The sequence below is a fragment of the Bison bison genome, unplaced genomic scaffold (genome assembly GCF_000754665.1).
Source record: "Bison bison bison isolate TAMUID 2011002044 unplaced genomic scaffold, Bison_UMD1.0 scf7180017864462, whole genome shotgun sequence".
In the NCBI taxonomy this organism is placed as follows: Eukaryota; Metazoa; Chordata; class Mammalia; order Artiodactyla; family Bovidae; genus Bison; species Bison bison.
Window position 1 is genome coordinate 2112487 of NW_011495024.1, and position 20444 is coordinate 2132930.

Consider the following 20444-nt stretch of genomic DNA (forward strand, 5'->3'; position numbering starts at 1 on the left):
CATTAAAAAGAATACATTTGAATCAGTTCTGATGAGGTGGATAAAACTGGAGCCTATTATACAGAGTGAAGTAAGCCAGAAGGAAAAACATAAATACAGTATACTAACGCATATATATGGAATTTAGAAAGATGGTAACAATAACCCGGTGTACGAGACAGCAAAAGAGACACTGATGTATTGAACAGTCTTATGGACTCTGTGGGAGAGGGAGAGGGTGGGAAGATTTGGGAGAATGGCAATGAAACATGTAAAATATCATGTAGGAAACGAGTTGTAAAATATCATGTAGGAAACGAGTTGCCAGTCCAGGTTCGATGCACGATACTGGATGCTTGGGCCTGGTGCACTGGGACGACCCAGAGGGATGGTATGGGGAGGGAGGAGGGAGGAGGGTTCGGGATGGGGAACACATGTATACCTGTGGCGGATTCATTTTGATATTTGGCAAAACTAATACAATTATGTAAAGTTTAAAAATAAAATAAAATTAGAGAGAAAAAAAATAAATAAATAAAATGGGCCTGATAACAACCTCCACTACAACCACAGTGACAGTCCTATCAATAGTTACCATACTGACCCACAATCCTCAACAATGCTATGACATGTTAGGTGTGACTTATCTTCCTCACATAACAGACTAAGACTGAAGTCCAATGAAAACTCTCTATCAAAACTCTGTTCTCTTTGGATTTCAGGCATTCAACTTTGTCCTCTCTTGAGCCATGTTCAGGTCTTTTCTTAAACCATTGCATTATCTAAAATAAGCATCATATAAGCACTACAATAGACTATTAAAGTATTTAACACATTCAACAAGAGAAGATGTCTTATGGATTCAAATTTACCTTATAGACTCACTTGCAGCTTTGTCTTTTACAGTAGAAGAGAAAGAAGAATGAGTTTTGTCTTCAAATAGGTAAGAGAGTGGTGGCTTGACCACATCTGTTGAGGAAAAGAGATTACATCATCTTTGTGTAATGACCACAGTTATCTGCTATTTATATGTTGAGTCAAGAAGGCACTATTACCTTCTGATTTCTGTCGATCCCTAAGCAGATACTTATTTGGAATAGTTAAGTAACATCTCTGTAAACGTCTCCTCTCTCGATTTGGCCCTTCTGTTGGATCCAACTGCCATGAAGTTGGATAGTAGATGGGGTCATACCAGACTGCTCTACAAGTAGAAAGAAAGGTTCAAGTGGCAATTTGAAGTACTTATAACTTAAAAAAACTATGTAAATATTTAATACATAAGTCAAAACTGATCCACTCAATTGAAAAATCCAACTATTTATATAACTAGACAGGGATATGCATACACATGGCTTTCCAGGTGGCTCAGTGGTAAAGAATCTGCCTGCCAATGCAGGAGACTCAGACAACGCAAGTTCGATCCCTGGGTCAGGAAGATCCCCTGGAGGAGGAAATGGCAACCCACTCCAGTATTCTTGCCTGGAGAATCCCATGGACAGAGGAGCCTGGAAGGCTGCAGTCCATGGGGTTGCAAAGAGTTGGACACAACTGAGCAACCGAGCACAAACACACTGCATACACACAGTACAGAAGAATAACAAAAAAAAAAGTATCCCTCTGCTCTGGAGTCCAGTCTCCTTGCCTCAAGGCAAGCTCTGCTACTAGTTTCTTATACCTATTACATTTTTAAAAAGATACAGCATGACTACTATATATGCTTTGTGATATATTAGACTTAGTATGGTCAACTAAAGAAAAAAAATCAATTTCCAAATAAATTTTTTTCATTTCCCATTTTGTCTATTATCTAATGTAACAATCAAAATTATTCATTTTTGTAGCAATTACATTTCTAAAAATGTTTTAAAATAATTAACATTTGAAATGAAAGGAAATAGTTTTTAGAAATAGATAAAAGAAGTAAATTACCCTTAATTCTACTACCCCAAACATACCAAAATACTGTTAGTGATTTTCATTTTTTAAAATTACAGTTATAACTCATATACACACATATTTTCTTATATACACATTCCTATATCCTGCCTTCTTTATTATTATTTTAAATGGCTAATATTATATTGAGTGAAAAGATCATACTGTATTTATTACTACTGTTATATACTTAGTTGTTTCTAATTCATTCACTAACATAAAAAATGCAGAGATGAAAATTTTTGTTTTTATTGATTTTGCATATTTTGAATATTTTCCTTAGGATAGAATCACTAAAATAGAATAACTGGAACTAGAAATAAATTGTTTATACGGTTCCTGATATATTATGTCAAAGTATACAGTGCCACCAAACCTCTGATCAAGAGCTAAGATACATTCTTCCTACTGTGGAGATGAGTTCCTATAAAAACTTTTTATTTTAACATAAAAGGTAAAATATAGTATCTAAAAATTTTTAAAAACTAAATTAGCCTCTAGCAATATTCAATTTTTCCCATCTGCTTATTAATTCTACTTGTCTTATGTGAAGAATATATTCATGTCTTTTGCTCAAACTTTTGGGATTTAAATTTTTATTTTCAAACTTCTATGATTTTAAAATAATAAAAATACTAACTTTGAAATACATGCTGAAAATAAATTTTGATGTTTTGTTGTGGCTATGCTTGTTAAATACACTGGAAAAAAATGAAAGTTCAAAGCCATTAATTTCTTCTTTATAGTTTCTTCAATTGTGTTTGATTTTAGGAAGTTATCTATCAGAGTTGATAAATACTCTATTTTCTCCTGCTTTGTAAACTTTTTAAGTTTAATTCATTCATTCACCTGGAATTTGCTTTAGTATATAGCTCCTCAAAGTCATAATACTAATCAGTTATGTTAACCAAATTCAGAGAATACTATTTTAATTTCCCTCTTTTCACTATTTGTGATGCATCTTTTTAACTGTGTTACTGAAGTCTTAACTAGAAAAAGATGTATTTCCCAACTGTCTTGTTTCAGTGATTTCCCTATTCTTTTGCAAAGATATTTTAAAAAGAAAGCCAGTAAACAGATATTACTCTCTGGAAGAGCTAATGTCTCTCTCATTATTTTTTTCTCCCTCCTAAGAATTAAAAAATTCTCTTGGGTATATTCTTTAAGAGGAAATAAATTACAAATTATTAAACAGAAATATTTAAGCTAATGAGATAGTATTATGAATTTTATTCTAGAGTGAAAATAACATCAATATAAAACATTCGTGCAAGACCACTGAAAGCCCTCCCACATTGCCCACCTGTCATGCGTCAGTTGTTGAATAAGCTCCTGCCAGTGTCTGCTGGCACTCAGATCCACTTTGTACATTCCTCTGATATGCTGGATCACCTTTTTTCTCTCAATCCCTTGGGAAAGAGACACTGCCTGGGTGATATCTGCAGCTATTTTAGATATATCCTTTGATTTTGAATCCAAACGCTGAAAGAGACTAAACAGACAAGAAGCCTGTAAGTTAAGCGTATGTATAGGAACATTAAATGTATATCAAAACATGGTACATTAAAGCTAAAAGCATATGCAAAATATAATGGGGCTCCTAAAAGACATAACTTTTAGCACACGTGAAATCCTACCTTTGCTGATTATTATTAACTGTTTTCTGCCAGTTGGCTTTATTCACACCTTCTTCAGTTTCATATTTCCTTTGTTCCTAAAAGATTTAGATAATAATATACTATATAAAACTTATTATTTATCATTTAACACTGGCACAGAACCCAGCAAACTAAATTTAAAACCAAGTTAACAAAGGAAAAAAAAAATTGTCTCCTGGAGACCAGAATATTAAAATAATCACCTACTTAAATAATGTTCTAATTCCCCTTTGGTTCCACACACTTTGGGTCACAGAAATCAGGGTGGAATAGTTAACTAGGGCTGCCAAACCCAATGGGTTTGCATAGCTGCTTGCTTCCTTAGTTTGCTTTTTCACTAAAGAACTGAGAACTTGAGGCTGATGATTCAACTTGCTTGTCATTATTAAAACCTTTTTCTTCCCTGAAAGCTAGTGGTAATGAATATGGATGACCAAAGAGAATAAAATGCTCCTTAAAATAAGATTATTTGTTTTCTCATATTAAAAAAGCAATATAAAGTATAAGAAAATTATCATTTGAAATTCACCATCAGTGGTACTCTATAATAAAAAAATCTCTCAATCATTCTTTAGTTACAGTCAATGGGATCTCCTAAGAAAACTGTTTCTTATGGTTTCACTGACTCACCTCTTTGATCACTCTAATAAGGTCTGATTTTGTTGATGCACTGGGAGGGATGCACTTATGACCACATAATTTTAAAGCATTCATAAGCAGTTCTGCTGTGTCTAGTTCTTCTTCAGTCAATTCATCTTTGTGATTATGTATCAACTCTGACAAATACAAAACTAATTTGGCTCCATGCTTTAAAAAAAAAGTAACAATTTTTTTAATTAAAAAATTTTTAAGTCATAAAGAATGTTTATTTCTTACATTTAAATTCTTTAACAGTAAATTAAATTTTATTGCTGCATTTATTTGGCTGAATCTGGTTTAAATAAATCAGCTAAAAAGACATTTTGGGGACAACTGAAGAAATTCTCACATGATTATGCACCGAGTATATGATGACATTAGAGTATATGCTAATTTTGTTAGGTATAATAATGTTGTTATGGTGACATAAAAAAGTCTTTTGAAAAAATGTCATGATTTATATAATTTACTTTAAAATACCTCAGGAAAAAAATTATGATAAATATGATAAAAATACTAACAATAGTTAGACCTATGAGATGGTCATATGGTATTCATTAAGTACTCACTAGTCTCTATTTTTCTTAGTATGTTTGAAAATTTTTATTGTTAAAGGTAAAAAAATGGAAAAAAGAGGAAAAAAAAGAAGAAAGGAATAGAAGTAATAAAGGAAAGAAGTAAAAAAGCAAGCACACAAGCTTTTGGGGAAAGAATTTTAGAGAGGGTTTGCTAAAGGAATACAGAAAATAAGCTTGGGATGAAGGAAAATAATTCTTAGTCCTTCTCATATGCTAAGTCACTTCAGTCGTGTCCAACTCTGTGCGACCCCATAGACGGCAGCCCACCAGGCTCCCCCGTCCCTGGGATTCTCCAGGCAAGAACACTGGAGTGGGTTGCCATTTCCTTCTCCAATGCATGAAAGCGAAAAGTGAAAGTGAAGTCGCTCAGTTGTGTCCGACTCTTAGCGACTCCATGGACTGAAGCCTACCAGGCTCCTCCGTCCATGGGATTTTCCAGGCAAGAGCACTGGAGTGGGGTGCCATTGCTGAATTGGAAGGGAAACTTTCCTTTAAACTTTAAGGTAAGAGTCTCTTTAATTTCTGCTTAGGAGAATAAACACTGGAGAAAATACCAGAACAAAAAAGTATCTTTGGATCCATTTTTAAGCATTCACTATTCCCTGGGGAGAACAAAAGGTGAAAAACTCTAAAACCAGTTAGGATGTCAGTGTTCAGTATGTGAGTATTTGGGAGAAGGGTTTGGTTTAGGTTAGTCTTTTATGAACAGGCCCTATAGACAAAATGAAAATGTTACTTAAGAAATGAAAACGGTCCTTCCTAGTGTAAAACTAAACCAAACTTTGATTCACGATTTCTTAAGTGGCTCTTTTTTTTTTTTTTGAGCACACATGCATACTTTTATTATCTATGCTGGGATTCCAAAAGACATGGCTACCATTTTTGCTTTAGACAATCATTTGACTTTGGAAACATGAAATTTCATTTTTAGATAAGCTTTGTTTATACCACTTTTATGGGCCTCCCTGGCAGCTCAGACGGTAAAGATCTGCCTGCAGTGTGGGAGACTGGGGTTCAATCCCTGGGTTGGGAAGATCCCCTGGAGAACAGAATGGCAACCCACTCTAGTATTCTTGGCCGGGGAATTCAATGGACAGAGCAGCCTGGCGATCTACAGTCCATGGGGTCACAAAGATTTGGACATGACTGAGTGACTGATATGCACACACATGCCAGTTTTAGTGCTTTTTATTTACTGTGCAGATCAAAGCTTTCTTCCGTTAAGTGGCTCTTTCATGCCAGAGATATTACACCTGATTGTTAAGTGTACACTATATATTATTTAGACATTAACTTTGCCAACAAGTTAAACATGCGTAATTTTATTTTTTAACAATTTGCACTCATACAAATATCACTGTATTTGGCTTTATGATATTTTAAACTGTGAATAGTCAACAAATGGATTTGGAAACTATTACATTTTAGGTGATATTTAAATTCACATGCTGAATCACATCATGTCGTTTCCCAAAAGCATAAGATGAACATATGCAATGATGAAAATAGCAAAGCACATTTTAATGTAACATTTTAAATTAGTCAGGAGACAGCTGTTACCTGACCAAAAGAGAAAAATGAACAGATGCTCTGCAAGTAAAAGGCCTGAAGAGTTGGCAAATAAAGAGGAATGGTAAACGACTAGAATATTTTCATATGTGCATCTTAAAGGTAATAATCTTGATAGAACTCTAAAAATATTTCAGTTTAGTATTCGGTGACATTTTAAAATCATCTTGAAAAACTACCAGAAATGTTTTATTTTTTCATTCTGAATGTCCAAAGAAACATGATTTTCCTAGACACTGAAGCTGTTTCTAATAGCTCATTTTAACATCTTCTGATCAATCATTTATTGACTGTAGTTTCTGGGACTAGAAAAGTTGTTTTTGGAGACATGCACACATAGAAATCTTATTTCCTGCTCTCAGGAAACTGATTTAAGGAATTGAATTTAAACACAAATTCTTAGAAAATAACAAAATGTGTAAAAATAAAATTTTCAATGAAGTTTCAAGAAGAAAGAGTTCTGAGTTCCTACTAAAAGAAGGAAGGAAGGTTTTGAAGGTGGTACCATATGATGCGGGTGCATGGCTAAATGGACACACAGGCATATAGACAGACAAAGTGGAGGAAAGAGAGCGTTGCATGCTGTGGGGACAACATGAAAAAAGCAGCTTATCAGAAGGACCACAAGGGATGTGAAGATGTTATGAGAGAAAAGATGAGGAGCCACAGACTGGCTGGAGAATTAACCAGATTCAATAGAAGAGAAGCTTGGAGCTTTAAAAATCAGGCAGACTACAGATGGAATACAGCTTGTAGGCAGTTATAAAAAAAGGCACAAGAAGAGCTCTCTATACTGCTGTGGAACCATTGCAGGATATATTGTTAGCTGAAGAAAGTAGAGTGAGAAGGATCTGTATGGTTCATTACCTTTTTTCATATAAAGAAGTGAGAGAGAGAATACATACACACGCCCACGTGTGTGTGTGTGTGTGTCACAAATTTGCTTATACCCCCAATACAAATAAAAACCAAATAAGGATGGTAAGCTACAGGGAAAGGGAAAGAATGAGGGAAGGCTATAGAGATAAAAACTAGAAACTCTTCAACTGTGCTGTATTTCACAATTTTGATTTTGAAACCAGGCTGACATTTTACAGATGGCTCAGATGGTAAAGAATCTGCCTGCAATGTGAGAGATATGGGTTTGATCCCCGGTTTGGGATGATGCCCTGGAGAAGGGAACGGCAACCTACTCTAGTATTCTTGCCTGGAAAACCCCATGGACAGAAGAGCCTGGCAGGCTACGGTCCATGGGGTTGCAATGAGTTGGACATGACTGAGCATGTCCAAGAAATTTCCCTATGCCCTTTTCCATTCAATTCCCCTTCTCACTGTCCCCTTCCTCACAGAGACAATTACTGTCCTAAATTCCATGACTATATCTTAATTTTGCCTGTTCTTGGGCTTCATATGAATGGAATCATAAAATGCCTACTCTTTGGTGTTTGGCTGTCCCTTTCAATGACACCACAATTCTTAGCTTCATCCATATTAATGGGTGCATCAGTAGTCAGTTCACTTTTATTGCTATGTAACAGTCTATTGTATAAATATACCACAGTTTAGTTATACATTCTCCCACTGACAGATACTTGGGTTATTTCCAGTTTTTGGCTATTAGAAAAAAGGCTGTCACGGATATTCTCCTACTAGTCTTCTTATGGACATATGCTTTAATTTCTCTTAGGTAAATATCTAAAAATGGAATTTTAGCATCACAGGCTAAGAGTATATTTAATTTCATAAGAAACCGCTAAACAGAACAGTTACACCACTTAAATTCTCCATCTACGGCTTGCTAAGTGATAGAATTTATAGATTCTAAAACAGCTTGAGTATTTTGATTTTACCATTCCAGATGATCAACAAGTATTTTAACTTACTGTAAACATTTTTGAAATATGTTATATGTACTGCTATTTGAGCCATTCAGTATAGATGTTTCATGGATAATATAATGCTTTAAAAAGTCTTCAAACAGTTCTTAAAGAAAACACTTCAAGATTTAGTAACTAACTATGAAGGATCTTATAAGAACTCAGGTATAGAACTTCTTAAACACTGGAAAAAGGAAGGGGGATTAAACAGATTAAACAAATTGACTCTGGTAAATGGCATCTGAAGAAAGATCTCAGAAAATATTTGTTTGGTTAGAAAACTATATTCATGGTATTTGGCATGAAAATACAGTTTAAATTCAGCTCTTGATTTGTACAGTTTTATAATAGTTATTACTTATGAAGTATTGGGGTACTTACTTGCAGGGATGGGCTAAGACATTCTCGCAGTATTTCCTGATGATTTGGTTCACGAACTATTTCAAAAATTTGCTTTCTCTCTTGTGAAGGGTGGGCTGGAGACAACATATGCACGAGCAGTCTCCCAAGCTGCATTCGGAAGGTTTCCTTACAAGACCATAAGATTTTAGCCCACTGCTGTTTGGAACTACTGGTTTTACCTGAAGCCTTAAATCAAAACAGGAATGAATTAGGATCAAATTTCTTAAACAATAATATAATAACCCCAACACAGCCCTAAAAAATCATGGAACATGTTTTATTCTAGAATTTTCAAACAGTTGAAATTAGGAAGATATACACATCCACACAAACAGGGTTTTAAAAGAGATGGATGTGCATAAGTGTTTATAGTGGTGCCGTTCAAAATAGCCCAAAGGTAGGAACAATCCAAATACCCACTGATGGATGAATGGGTGAATAAGTGCGATATATACTATCAGAACAGTGGTTAACAGGGATGGGGGGAGAGGTTAATGCGGAGTTACTGTTTAATGAACACAGAGTTTCAGTTTCTGATAACGGAAAAATCCCTAGGGATGGACAGTGGTAATGGTTGCGCAACAATGTGAATGGACTTAATATCACTGATTTGTACATTTAAAAATTGTGAAAATAGCAAAATTTATGTTATGTATGGTGAGTGAGTGATGTTGCTTGGTCGTGTCCAATTCTTTGTGACCCCATGGACTGTAGGAGCCTACCATGCTCCTCGGTCCATGGGATTTTCCAGGCAAGAGTAGTGGAGTGGGTTGTCATTTCCTTCTCCAGAGGCTCTTTCCAATCCAGGGATCAAACCCGGGTCTCTCTCATTTTAGGCAGACGCTTACTGTCTGAGCCACCAGGGAAGTCTTATTTTACCACAATTTAAAAAGGGAGAGATAAAGAAGCTAAAGTCCTAAGACACTTGAAAAAAACTACCCAGGGTTTGGAAATTTTAAATGGCAAAAAAAGAAAAAAAAGAACCATCAAAGAACAACAGTAAATAAGCCTACCTGGATTTTAAAATATAAAAGAGAAGCATTCGTAATAGAGGCTTGAATTAGTACTAAAATATTGAATATTGCTGTTGTTGTTTAGTTGCTAAGTTGTGTTCGACTCTTTTACGACCCCATGGACCAGGTGGCGCTAGTGGTAAAGAACCTGCCTGCCAATGCAGGAGATGTAGGGGACCCAGGTTTGATCCCTGACTTGGCAAAATCCCTTGGAGAAGGGCATGGAAACCCATTCCAGTAGTCCTGCCTGGAGAATCCCATGGACAGAGAAGCCTCGTGAGCTACAGTCCATAAGATTGCAGAGTCAGACATAACTGAAGCAACTTAGCATGCATATATAGACTGTAGCCCATCAGGTTTCTCTGTCCATGGGATTTTCCAGGCAAGAATATTAGAGTGGGTTGCCATTTTCTTCTCCAAAGAATCTTCGTGACCCAGGGATCGAACCCTCGCCTCCTGTACTGGAAAGCAAATTCTTTACCACTGAGACACCAGGGAAGACTAAAATATTGAGTAAAACTGTCAAAAATTAAGAATTGTATATAAATTGACCATCAATATCCCTTAACAAATAACCAAATAAGCTGTGCTTTCGAAGGTGGTCCCACAAGGGTTAACCTAATCCTGATCAAATATCCTTTATCTGGTTTAAAAATTGGAATTAGTACATTTTAGAGTTTATTTTGAGTTTTGGAAATGGCTCTCCAGTTACTCCTAGTCCTAAGGGCTCTTTGTGAATGACTCAGTTCTAAGTGGAACCTGCAGACAAGAAAATCTAGTTATACTGGCAGAATCATGATTTATGAGTTCTGCTAGAATTAGATTAGCCTTTGCTATCTATGAGTGTACTGACCAATTTTTTCCCTATGTTCAACTATATATATGACCCACAAAAACCTAAGTGAGTTGATGATAAATGGAGCCTGATGCTTCTCAGTATTCTCTACATAATTTTGAAGATATTAGACCTGTTTAAGCCAACATCTGCACTTCATAATTATCCATAATAATAACTCTCGAGTAAGCAGCTATAAATAAAGTCCTTTAAAAACAGGTTATTAGTTTAAGCTCTCATAGTAATCATCAAATTCCTATTCTTTTCTGATACAGAAAAGATACAGAAACTTCTACTCCTGAGAGAGAAAGGGATGACAGAGGATGAGATGGATGGCATCACCAACTCAATGGACATGAGTCTGAGCAAGCTCTGGGAGTTGGTGATGGATAGGGAAGCCTGGCGTGATGCAGTCTATGGGGTTGCAGAGTTGTACAGGACTGAGCAACTGAACTGAACTGAATACAGACACATAAAACCTCTACTCCTTCTTTGTGAATGAACATTTCCCATGTAACTAATTTACTCACACTAGATACTTTGAATCCTTCTACCAGATACATGAACATTTCTTTCTGAAATGGATTGAAAACAGAAGGCTGTTCATGATGAATATTTTCTTCAGAAATTTCAGTCTGGGAAGCTGAGGTCCTGCTTTGAGTTGTACTTTCTGGAGTACTCAAAATGTCAATAATATCTGGATTAAATTCTTTGAATTAAAAGAAGAATAAAAAATTAGTCAAATCACTAATACTGAGCCATTACAAATGATAGTGACAAAAATAATCTATGTAATTACTAATTCAGTTATCACAATATAAACGCGTAATAGCTGCATTTGATGTAAAAAATACAATATACTAAAGAAAGTGAATTCACCTAAAACAATGCAGAAATTTAAGCATACGAGTCATGCAATCCTAAATTAAAGCTTTATTTTACTAATGAAGATGAATTAAACTACAAAATTATTAAAGTCATGAAGGTTCTTGTACAAATTGAAGACCATGTGATATTTACATTAGATAGACGTGCAGACCTGTTTAACCGGACATGCTCTCCCATTAAATGCTGTGCATGCGATAACAGTTCAATTTCACAGTTTACTCTAGAGGCTGGTTGTCCCAAATATAAATTAGAAAAGTTAAAAAAAAAATGGGTGTCACTTGAAATTTTTTAGGATTTTGGCTTATTTGTATTGTTTTTGAGTATATTTCTTTGCATAGCTTTTTTAGTGTTTGTTATAGGCATTAACGTTCATACATAAACATCTAAATCATTAGCTCCTGTAGAAGTGCACCCTGAAACCACAAAGTTATAGCCCAACATTATATATCAGAATGGCTAAAACTGAAAACAGTGAAACTTCTAATGCTGGTGAAGACATGCAGAAAACTGGATCACTCATACATTGCTGGTAGGAATATAAAATTATACTGCCACTCTAGAAAAGTCTGGCAGTTCCTTAGCAAGAACAAAACACACAACTATCATACCACCTAGAAACTGCACTCTTGGATATTCATCCCAGAAAAGCAAAGACCTGAGTTCACACAAAAACTTTCACATACATGTTTATAGCAGCTAGCTCGATTTGTAATAGCCCCAAACTGGAAAGTACCCAGATCGTCTTTCAACAGGTAAATGATTAAACTGTACATCCATGCTATGGAATATTACTTACCAAAAACAAAAAGGGAACAGATTATTGATACATGTAACATCCAGGATGACTCTCCAGAGAATTACGCTGAGTGAAAAAAGTCAATCTTACACATACTGTATGGTTATATGCTGTATGATTCCATTTATTTAACATTCTTCAAATGATGAAAATACAGAAATGGAGAACAGATTGATAGTTGCCAGTGATTAAGGAAGGGGTGGGTGTGGGAGAAAAGTGGATGTGGCTCTAAAAGGCAACATATAGATCTTATAGTGATGGAAGTGTTCTTTTTCTTGAGTGTCGTGATGTCAATATCTGGGTGTGATACTGAACTATAGTTCTACGAGATCTATGGGGGGAAACTGGGTTAAGGGCACACAGGATCTCTCTGAAGTATTTCCTAACAATTGCGTGTGAATCTATGACTGTTTCAAAGGAAAGTTTAAAAAATATATTGGAGGTGCTATACTATTTTAAATTTCAATGGTCAGTATAGGCCAGCATTTAACATATTAAAAAGGAGAATTTTATTCAAGGATACTGGGTCCCAATAAATTATTTTACTAGTATGGATACTAAAAATTTTTTAATGCTGTTAAAAAAGCTGAAATTTAGCCAGTTCTCTTTACTGTCTGAGCCACCAGGGAAACCCCTCTCTTAAATTATTCTCATTTCAATATCTGAGCAAGAACACATTTATTCTCTAGTCCTACCTTGATAAACAATCCTGTTAACTGCAAAAACGGTGAGCCTCTGCAACCTCTGTGCAAGCTCTGTTTCAGTTGCCTGGACAGGGTTCTCTTGGCTCATTCTCCGTTGCATCATCACATGAAGTTCATCACTTGCTACTGAACGCATTTTCATCAGAAGAGAGTCAGTTTGAGCAAGGAGAAATTTTCGAGGACCTTTAAGTATATAAATTAAAATCAAGTGCTGGAGTTAACAAGGATCAAAGAAACCATTTCTGCTATAACTTTTTGATTATCAGACAATGAAAAGAACTTTATTTAATTCAAAGGTAATTTATACAAGGAAAGACAGTGATTAAGAGAAAGTGATGTTTTTCCCTCTTTGAAGAAGTGCAACAGTACCTCTGATTTCAAAGTCCTAAATAACAATGCTACAGCTTGTGACACAGCTTAGTAGGATGGATATCCTTTGGAAAAATTTTAGTCCTCTGAAAAACTCAATTAGAAGGGTGTATTTATTCAAACATTTTCAAATACTGTTTCACTTCTTTGTATTCCAAAATAATCAATAGATTTTTAAAAAGCATATCATGTTTTAGCAAGAACATTACTATTTTTGGGTAATTAACATTGCTGAAATGGCACCCCACTCCAGTACTCTTGCCTGGAAAATCCCATGGATGGAGGAGCCTGGTAGGCTGCAGTCCATGCGGTCTCAAAGAGTCGGACATGACTGAGCCACTTCACTTTCACTTTTCACTTTCTTGCACTGGAGAAGGAAATGGCAACCCACTCCAGTGTTCTTGCCTGGAGAATCCCATGGACGGCAGAGCCTGGTGGGCTGCCCTTTATGGGGTCGCACAGAGTCAGACACGACTGAAGTAACTTAGCAGCAGCAGCAGCAACATTGCTAAATTTTATAAATTATTTTTGAGATGTGTATATAGTGACATAGTAGGAATCAGTCAAATACAGTGAAGAACTCAGAAAGGAGAGTGTAATTTCAGTAATTTATTATTAAAATAATTTGAAACATGCATCACTTGTGATTCAATCCTACGAAAAGCATTTCCTGAGAAAGGTTTCCTCAGGCTGAAGAGGCAGGAGCGGCTTCCTGCACCATTACTGCACCTGCTCCAAGAGGCACCCCACAGGGAGTGGATCCAGGAGAAAAGGAGGTAACTGAGTCTTGATTTACTGGATTGAAGGAGAAGGGCATCGGAAGATGACCATAGGAACCAAAATGACGTCTTGGTAGGTGAGGAGTAATGGAATCCTTCATTGGAACTGAACCTTTTTTTAAATTATGAAAGCATATATCAAAGTCCACAAATAGCCTCTATAAACATTACTTACAATAGGACTTAATGACTCATCCTGCAAGATACTGAAACATTTTAATAGCATTTTAGATTGTCCAGTATTTTAGGTAATCAGTATTTTTATCAGTTAATACAGCTTGGTGTGTAGAGTCACCTTTGAGACAAAAATGGAGCAAATACAAAGAAAAATTCATATCTGGGATATATTCAAGGATAATATTACCAGATTACGTTCTTAGTTTAAGCAAGTCATCCTAATCTCTGATACCACAGACCTGGAAGGAGTGGGTGTGAAAGGACACAAAAAGATGGGTGTGGGGCCCCATCCAGCAGTGGCTAATTCTAGGCCGTGGTGGATCTGTGACACAAGGAAGCTGGACTGGATGACTGTCAAGGTCTTTTATCAAGTTAAAAATTTTTAGGATACTATAAGCCTCATATATGTGGCTGGAATGTGAAGTCAAGTGGGCCTTAGGAAGCATCACTATGAACAAAGCTAGTGGAGGTGATGGAATTCCAGTTGAGCTATTTCAAATCCTGAAAGATGATGCTGTGAAACTGTTGCACTCAATATGCCAGCAAACTTGGAGAACTCAGCAGTGGCCACAGGACTGGAAAAGGTCAGTTTTCATTCCAGTCCCTAAGAAAGGTAATGCCAAAGAATGCTCAACTACTACACAATTGCACTTATCTCACATGCTAGTAAAGTAATGCTTAAAATTCTCCAAGCCAGGCTTCAGCAATATGTGAACTGTGCCCTTCCAGATGTTCAAGCTGATATTAGAAAAGGCAGAGGAACCAGAGATCAAATTGCCAACATCTGCTGGATCATCGAAAAAGCAAGAGAGTTCCAGAAAAACATCTACTTCTGCTTGATTGACTATGCCAAAGCCTTTGACTGTGTGGATCACAATAAACTGTGGAAAATTCTGAAAGAGATAGGAATACCAGACCACCTGACCTGCTTCTTGAGAAACCATTATGCAGGTCAGGAAGCAACAGTTAGAACTGGACATGGAACTACAGACTGGTTCCAAATAGGAAAAGGAGTATGTCAAGGCTGTATATTGTCATCCTGCTTATTTAACTTCTATGCAGAGTACATCATGAGAAACGCTGGGCTGGAGGAAGCACATGCTGGAATCAAGATTGCCGGGAGAAATATCAATAACCTCAGATATGCAGATGACACTACCCTTATGGCAGAAAGTGAAGAAGAACTAAAGAGCCTCTTGATGAAAATGAAAGAGGAGAGTAAAAAAGTTGGCTTAAACCTCAACATTCAGAAAACTAAGATCATGGCATCTGGTCCCATCAATTCATGGCAAACAGATGGGGAAACAGTGGAAACAGTGTCAGACTTTATTTTTGGGGGCTCCAAAATCACTGCAGATGGTGATTGCAGTCATAAAACTAAAAGATACTTGCTCCTTGAAGGAAAGTTATGACCAACCTAGACAGCACATTAAAAAGCAGAGACATTACTTTGCCAACAAAGGTCCATCTAGTCAAGGCTATGGTTTTTCCCAGTGGTCATGTATGGATGTGAGAGTTGGACTATAAAGAAAGCTGAGCATCGAAGAATTGATGCTTTTGAACTGTGGGGCTGGAGAAGACTCTTGAGAGTCCCTTGCACTGCAACGAGATCCAACCAGTCCATCCTAAAGGAGATCAGTCCTGGGTGTTTACTGGAGGGACGATGTTGAAGCTGAAACTCCAATACTTTGGCCACCTGATGCGAAAAGCTGACTCATTTGAAAAGACCCTGATGCTGGGAAAGATTGAGGGCAGGAGGAGAAGGGGACGACAGAGGATGAGATGGTTGGATGGCATCACCAACACAATGGACATGGATTTGTGTGGACTCCGGGAGTTGGTGAGGGACAGGGAGGCCTGGCGTGCTGTAGTTCATGGGGTCGCAAAGAGTCAGACACGACTGACTGACTGAACTGAACTGAACATTAGGATAAAATCAAAACTCCTTAACATGGCCCATATGACCTGGTCCATGCCATCCTGTAGCACCTCACCTGGTGGCACCATCTCATCAAGGACTATACTCCAGCTACATGGTTTTCTTTCAGTTCTCTGAACAAGCTTAGCTTTTTGCTACCTTGGCACCTGTACATCAGCTGTTCATTCTGCCTGTAACACTCACTGACTTCTCTAATTCCTTTCTCATCCCTTGTATTGAAACCTTACTTCCTCAGAGACTTCCCTAACCCTACATGTAAGTCAGGTTGCCCTGCTCTATATGGTCTCTATTTCTATCCTCTGTATTTCTCTACCATTTTATGGTAGAAAGGTAGAATCTGTGTCTTTCTTAATCCTTGCATCTTTAACATTTAACTCAGTGCTGGGCACATGGTAGGAGCTCAAGGGATAACTGAATGAGAACAGCACTGAAGAGAAAGCTAGAGAATAATCTCCTCTTGGAGGAAAATCTTCTCAAACACTATAGTTTAACTTCTGAAACAAAGCAATGTTTTAAAATGTGAGTGATGTAAGAATATAGGAGAGTCAAACTACCTTCTATTTATAATTAAGTAAAATATTATTTAAATACTCACCAGCAATGCTCTTTCGCTTTTGAAACATTGTATGATGGGGAGCAGAAGGTGACTGAAGTGAATCTGTAAGGTTTTCAGAGTCATGATTTGCAGTGGTCCTTATAAATTCCATAGCAGCCTGGAGAACTTTAAACTGTAGAGCAACAGCCATATCTAAAAACAGAAGATACTAGAATGTTTTCAAGCTATGTGATTGTAATCGAGTTGACTTTTATATTAATACTAATACAATATCAAAACCATCAATAATGTTTTATTAGACATAAATTTTAAAATTTTGATCATGGGTTCTTGATGGTAGTAAACATTTTTGAACTGTCTTTAAAAGCAACTTTAAAGCAAATTTCCAAAGGATCACTATAAAAAATTCAATGGAAAAATACTAGCTCACAAATGTATTTCATTTCATGTAATTGTCTTAAAAGAATAGGCTTTTCAATACAGAAGGCAAAAGTTTAACCAGAAATTCTCACATTTTTCTGCTCCATATTCACTTTCATATTTGCCACCAAAGAAAATTAAAGGGTATTATTAGTCAACATAAGCCTTTTAGTTCGACTTGGCAAGAAAAATCAGCAGCTTCTTTTAATATGTTGCCAGCTACTAATTACATCAGGGCATCACTTGTAATTTTTGCCATTTAAAAAGGCTTCTTTTTGAAGCCAGTAAACAAAGTTAAGGGTGAACAATTAGTAAAACAGTTTTCTCTCCTCTAACCCACTCTCTCTATAGAAGCCAGAGAAAGAGATGAGGTTCTAATAACAGTTTTGGCTATTATACAACTGCTCCCCCCAATCCATAAAAATTAAATCTTACTTTGGGTCCTCTTGTTTTTGCTATTTTGAAGATATCCAAGCAGTACAATAAGATCTTCAATAACTCTAAAATACTGTGAGCCTGAGGAACTGCAAGCATGAATTGTAACTGCTATGAAAAGTTGCTGTATATCACAAGCAAGTAATCTGTATTCATTCAAAGGAATGCTAAAGAAAAAGAATAAATAATTTAAGGCAAAAAGAACTGGTTTAAATTCCTGTTCTGTTAGCATGCATTCATTCATTCATGCATTCATTTGATATTTATCCATGCTTACTCTATAGCAGGTCATATGAACTACAGGCTAGGGACAGATAAAAAGACAGACTTTGACTCCTGTCAAAATTCAGCTTGCAGAGGACCAGACAAGTGAACAGATAACTATAACCAGTAAACAGTGGTAAGTGTAACAACAGAGACTAACACAAGATACTGTGGGCATGCACCACTAGGTTCCCAGCCACCAGAGGTTCTATGGGTATGAAGAGGTATATTCCGAGGCTTCTCAAACATGGTGACTCTGAATAAATTAATTGACCTTTCTGAATCCCACTTACGCAAAGTATGGTTATTTTAAGAGTTAAAAGAGACAAAGGTTTGAACATATATTAATCACTTGCATGTGTGCCCAGTTACTTCGGTCATGTCTGACTCTTTGCTACCCTATGAACTATAGCCCTCCAGGCTCCTCTGTCCATGGAATTCTCCAAGCAAGGATACTGGAGGGGGTTGCCATGCCCTCCTCCAGGGGATCTTCCTGACTCAGGATTGAACCTGTGTCTCCTACGTCTCCTGCACTGCAGGCAAATTCTTTACCAATGAGCCACTGGGAAGCCCACATTAATCTCTTATAAGTACCTAATAAATATGAATTAGTTACTTCTGTCCCTCAATTTTTAACCTTGATCATCCACCTCAGTGTGTGATATTAAGCTTCTCTACTCCACGTTTTCAAAATCAAGCAAGAGTTAGAAATGGTAACTTTTGAGGCCAATCAATAGAGTAGCGTGTACAGACATTCTGTAAGCACAATTTATTTAAAACAACAGCAGTAACAAACAGCTCTTAGAAGGAGCCTGCTGGTACTCTTTCCAAGTTCTACCAATTTCATGTACTATACTGTAATCAAGACTAGACGTTTTGAGGAAATACAATACTTTGTATTTCTCATCTGCGCAAGACACAGACCCTAAATAAGACAGGTGCCCAGTGAAAATTGAACTAAGCTGACTACGAATTCTCTCTTGTACCGAGAGAGTCTCCCTGGCCTAGTGAGTCTCCCGGGCCTAGAGAATCACTGAGGATATGCTCTGCCTTCTCTGCAAAAGTATATTAATATTTAATGCTTTAACATGCAGTAAGATGGTGCTTCTGAAGATTTGTAACATGAATATTATGCTAATAAAAATGTTACACTGTATATCCTAAATGAGGACACCAAAGGCACAAAACCCAAATAAAAATATAACCTCCTGATATATTTTTCAAAATTGTTAATCAATCTGGTGGGCAACCATTTGCCAATGTACTTCTGACTGAGGGGACATATGTATACTTCTGGCTGATTCAGTTGATATATGACAGAAACCAACACAACATTGTAAAGCAATTATTTTCCAATTAAAAATAAATAAATAAATAAAAAAGAAATTCAGTATGGTAGTTAACAGTGGGAGAAAACAGTGGGTAGGAAAAGTGGGAGAGTATGTTGACTGTAAAGCAGAGACTTTTGAAGTGAGAAGATTCAGCCTCAAGTTCTCTATTTACTAGCTATATGATCTGCAACAAGTTATTATATCTCTCAAATTCTCAAATTTCCTATTCCAGAGGGGGATAATACTTTCTATAAGACCATAGTGGAAGCTTAGTTAATATATCTGAGGACAGGTAAATTTGTTCAGGGGCTTCCTAGATGGCTCACGTGGTAGGAATCTGACTGCCAATGCAGGAGTTGCAGGTTCGATCCCTGGGTCAGGAAGATTCCTCAGAGAAGGAAATGGCAACCCACTTCAGTATTCTTGCCTGGGAAATCCCATGGACAGAGGGGTCACAGAGTCGGACATGACTGAAGCAACTGAGCACACACACAAATTTGTTCCTTGTTTTCAGGTTCTAAATACCTAAATGTAGGTCATATAAATATCTTTAAAAAAAAAAAAAACTTTATTGAAAATGATGGAAAATATACCCTCTCAAATCTAATCAGATTTGAAGGAAAGAAATTCTTTGAAAATATTATGGAATATAAAATGCTTTAAAGTAACCTGCTACTAAAGTTTTTTCTTTTCCAAAGTTGTTAATCAGAGGTAGTTTTAAACAATGATTTAAACTTACATCTTTTCTAATCCATTCAGGGTTGCTACTGTATTACATAACACGTAGAGCAGACCATTATCCAACAACATATCTGCTACCTTAGAACAAGAATTTAATATTTGGAGAAGAAGTAAGAGAGCGTTATGCAAGAGCACATTGTCGTATAAGGAGGTCTCTATTAGTCCCAGTATAGGAATGACAGACCACTTCTGAAAAAGTCCCATGTTTTTCACATCTTCCAGATCAAATCTATAATAAATAATACACAAGAGCATGTTAGAAGCAACTAACCATGAAATAAGGAAAGAATGATTGCAAAATTGGCCATTTTGTTGATCTGATTTTGACTTCCTGCATATTATTTGCCTCTGTGATGGAGGTTATGGTTTTTCCAGCGGTCATGTATGGATGTGAGAGTTGGACGATAAAGAAAACTGAGCACCAAAGAATTGATGCTTTTGAACTGTGGGGCTGGAGAAGACTCTTGAGAGTCCCTTGGACTGCAAGGAGATCCAACCAGTCCATCCTAAAGAAGATCAGTCCTGGGTGTTCATTGGTAGGACTGATGTTAAAGCTGAAA

At 36.6% G+C, this 20444-nt stretch overlaps 1 protein-coding gene across 6 annotated transcripts in view; it reads right to left on the reverse strand.

Annotated features, from left to right (window-relative positions):
- Window positions 1-20444, reverse strand: part of LYST (lysosomal trafficking regulator) — a 179313-nt gene that overhangs the window by 55753 nt on the left and 103116 nt on the right. For 5 of the 6 annotated variants that reach the window (XM_010860102.1, XM_010860103.1, XM_010860099.1 and 2 more), the window contains 12 exons: window positions 19883-20113; window positions 17549-17715; window positions 16733-16885; window positions 13972-14133; window positions 12865-13056; window positions 11016-11194; window positions 8617-8823; window positions 4203-4379; window positions 3552-3628; window positions 3218-3406; window positions 1035-1180; window positions 852-948 (listed from right to left, as the gene is read on the reverse strand). In XM_010860102.1, coding sequence (XP_010858404.1) covers window positions 852-948; window positions 1035-1180; window positions 3218-3406; window positions 3552-3628; window positions 4203-4379; window positions 8617-8823; window positions 11016-11194; window positions 12865-13056; window positions 13972-14133; window positions 16733-16885; window positions 17549-17715; window positions 19883-20113 — 1977 coding nt within the window. The remainder of the gene's footprint in view (window positions 1-851; window positions 949-1034; window positions 1181-3217; window positions 3407-3551; window positions 3629-4202; window positions 4380-8616; window positions 8824-11015; window positions 11195-12864; window positions 13057-13971; window positions 14134-16732; window positions 16886-17548; window positions 17716-19882; window positions 20114-20444) is intronic. The other variant, XM_010860104.1, reaches the window with a different exon arrangement.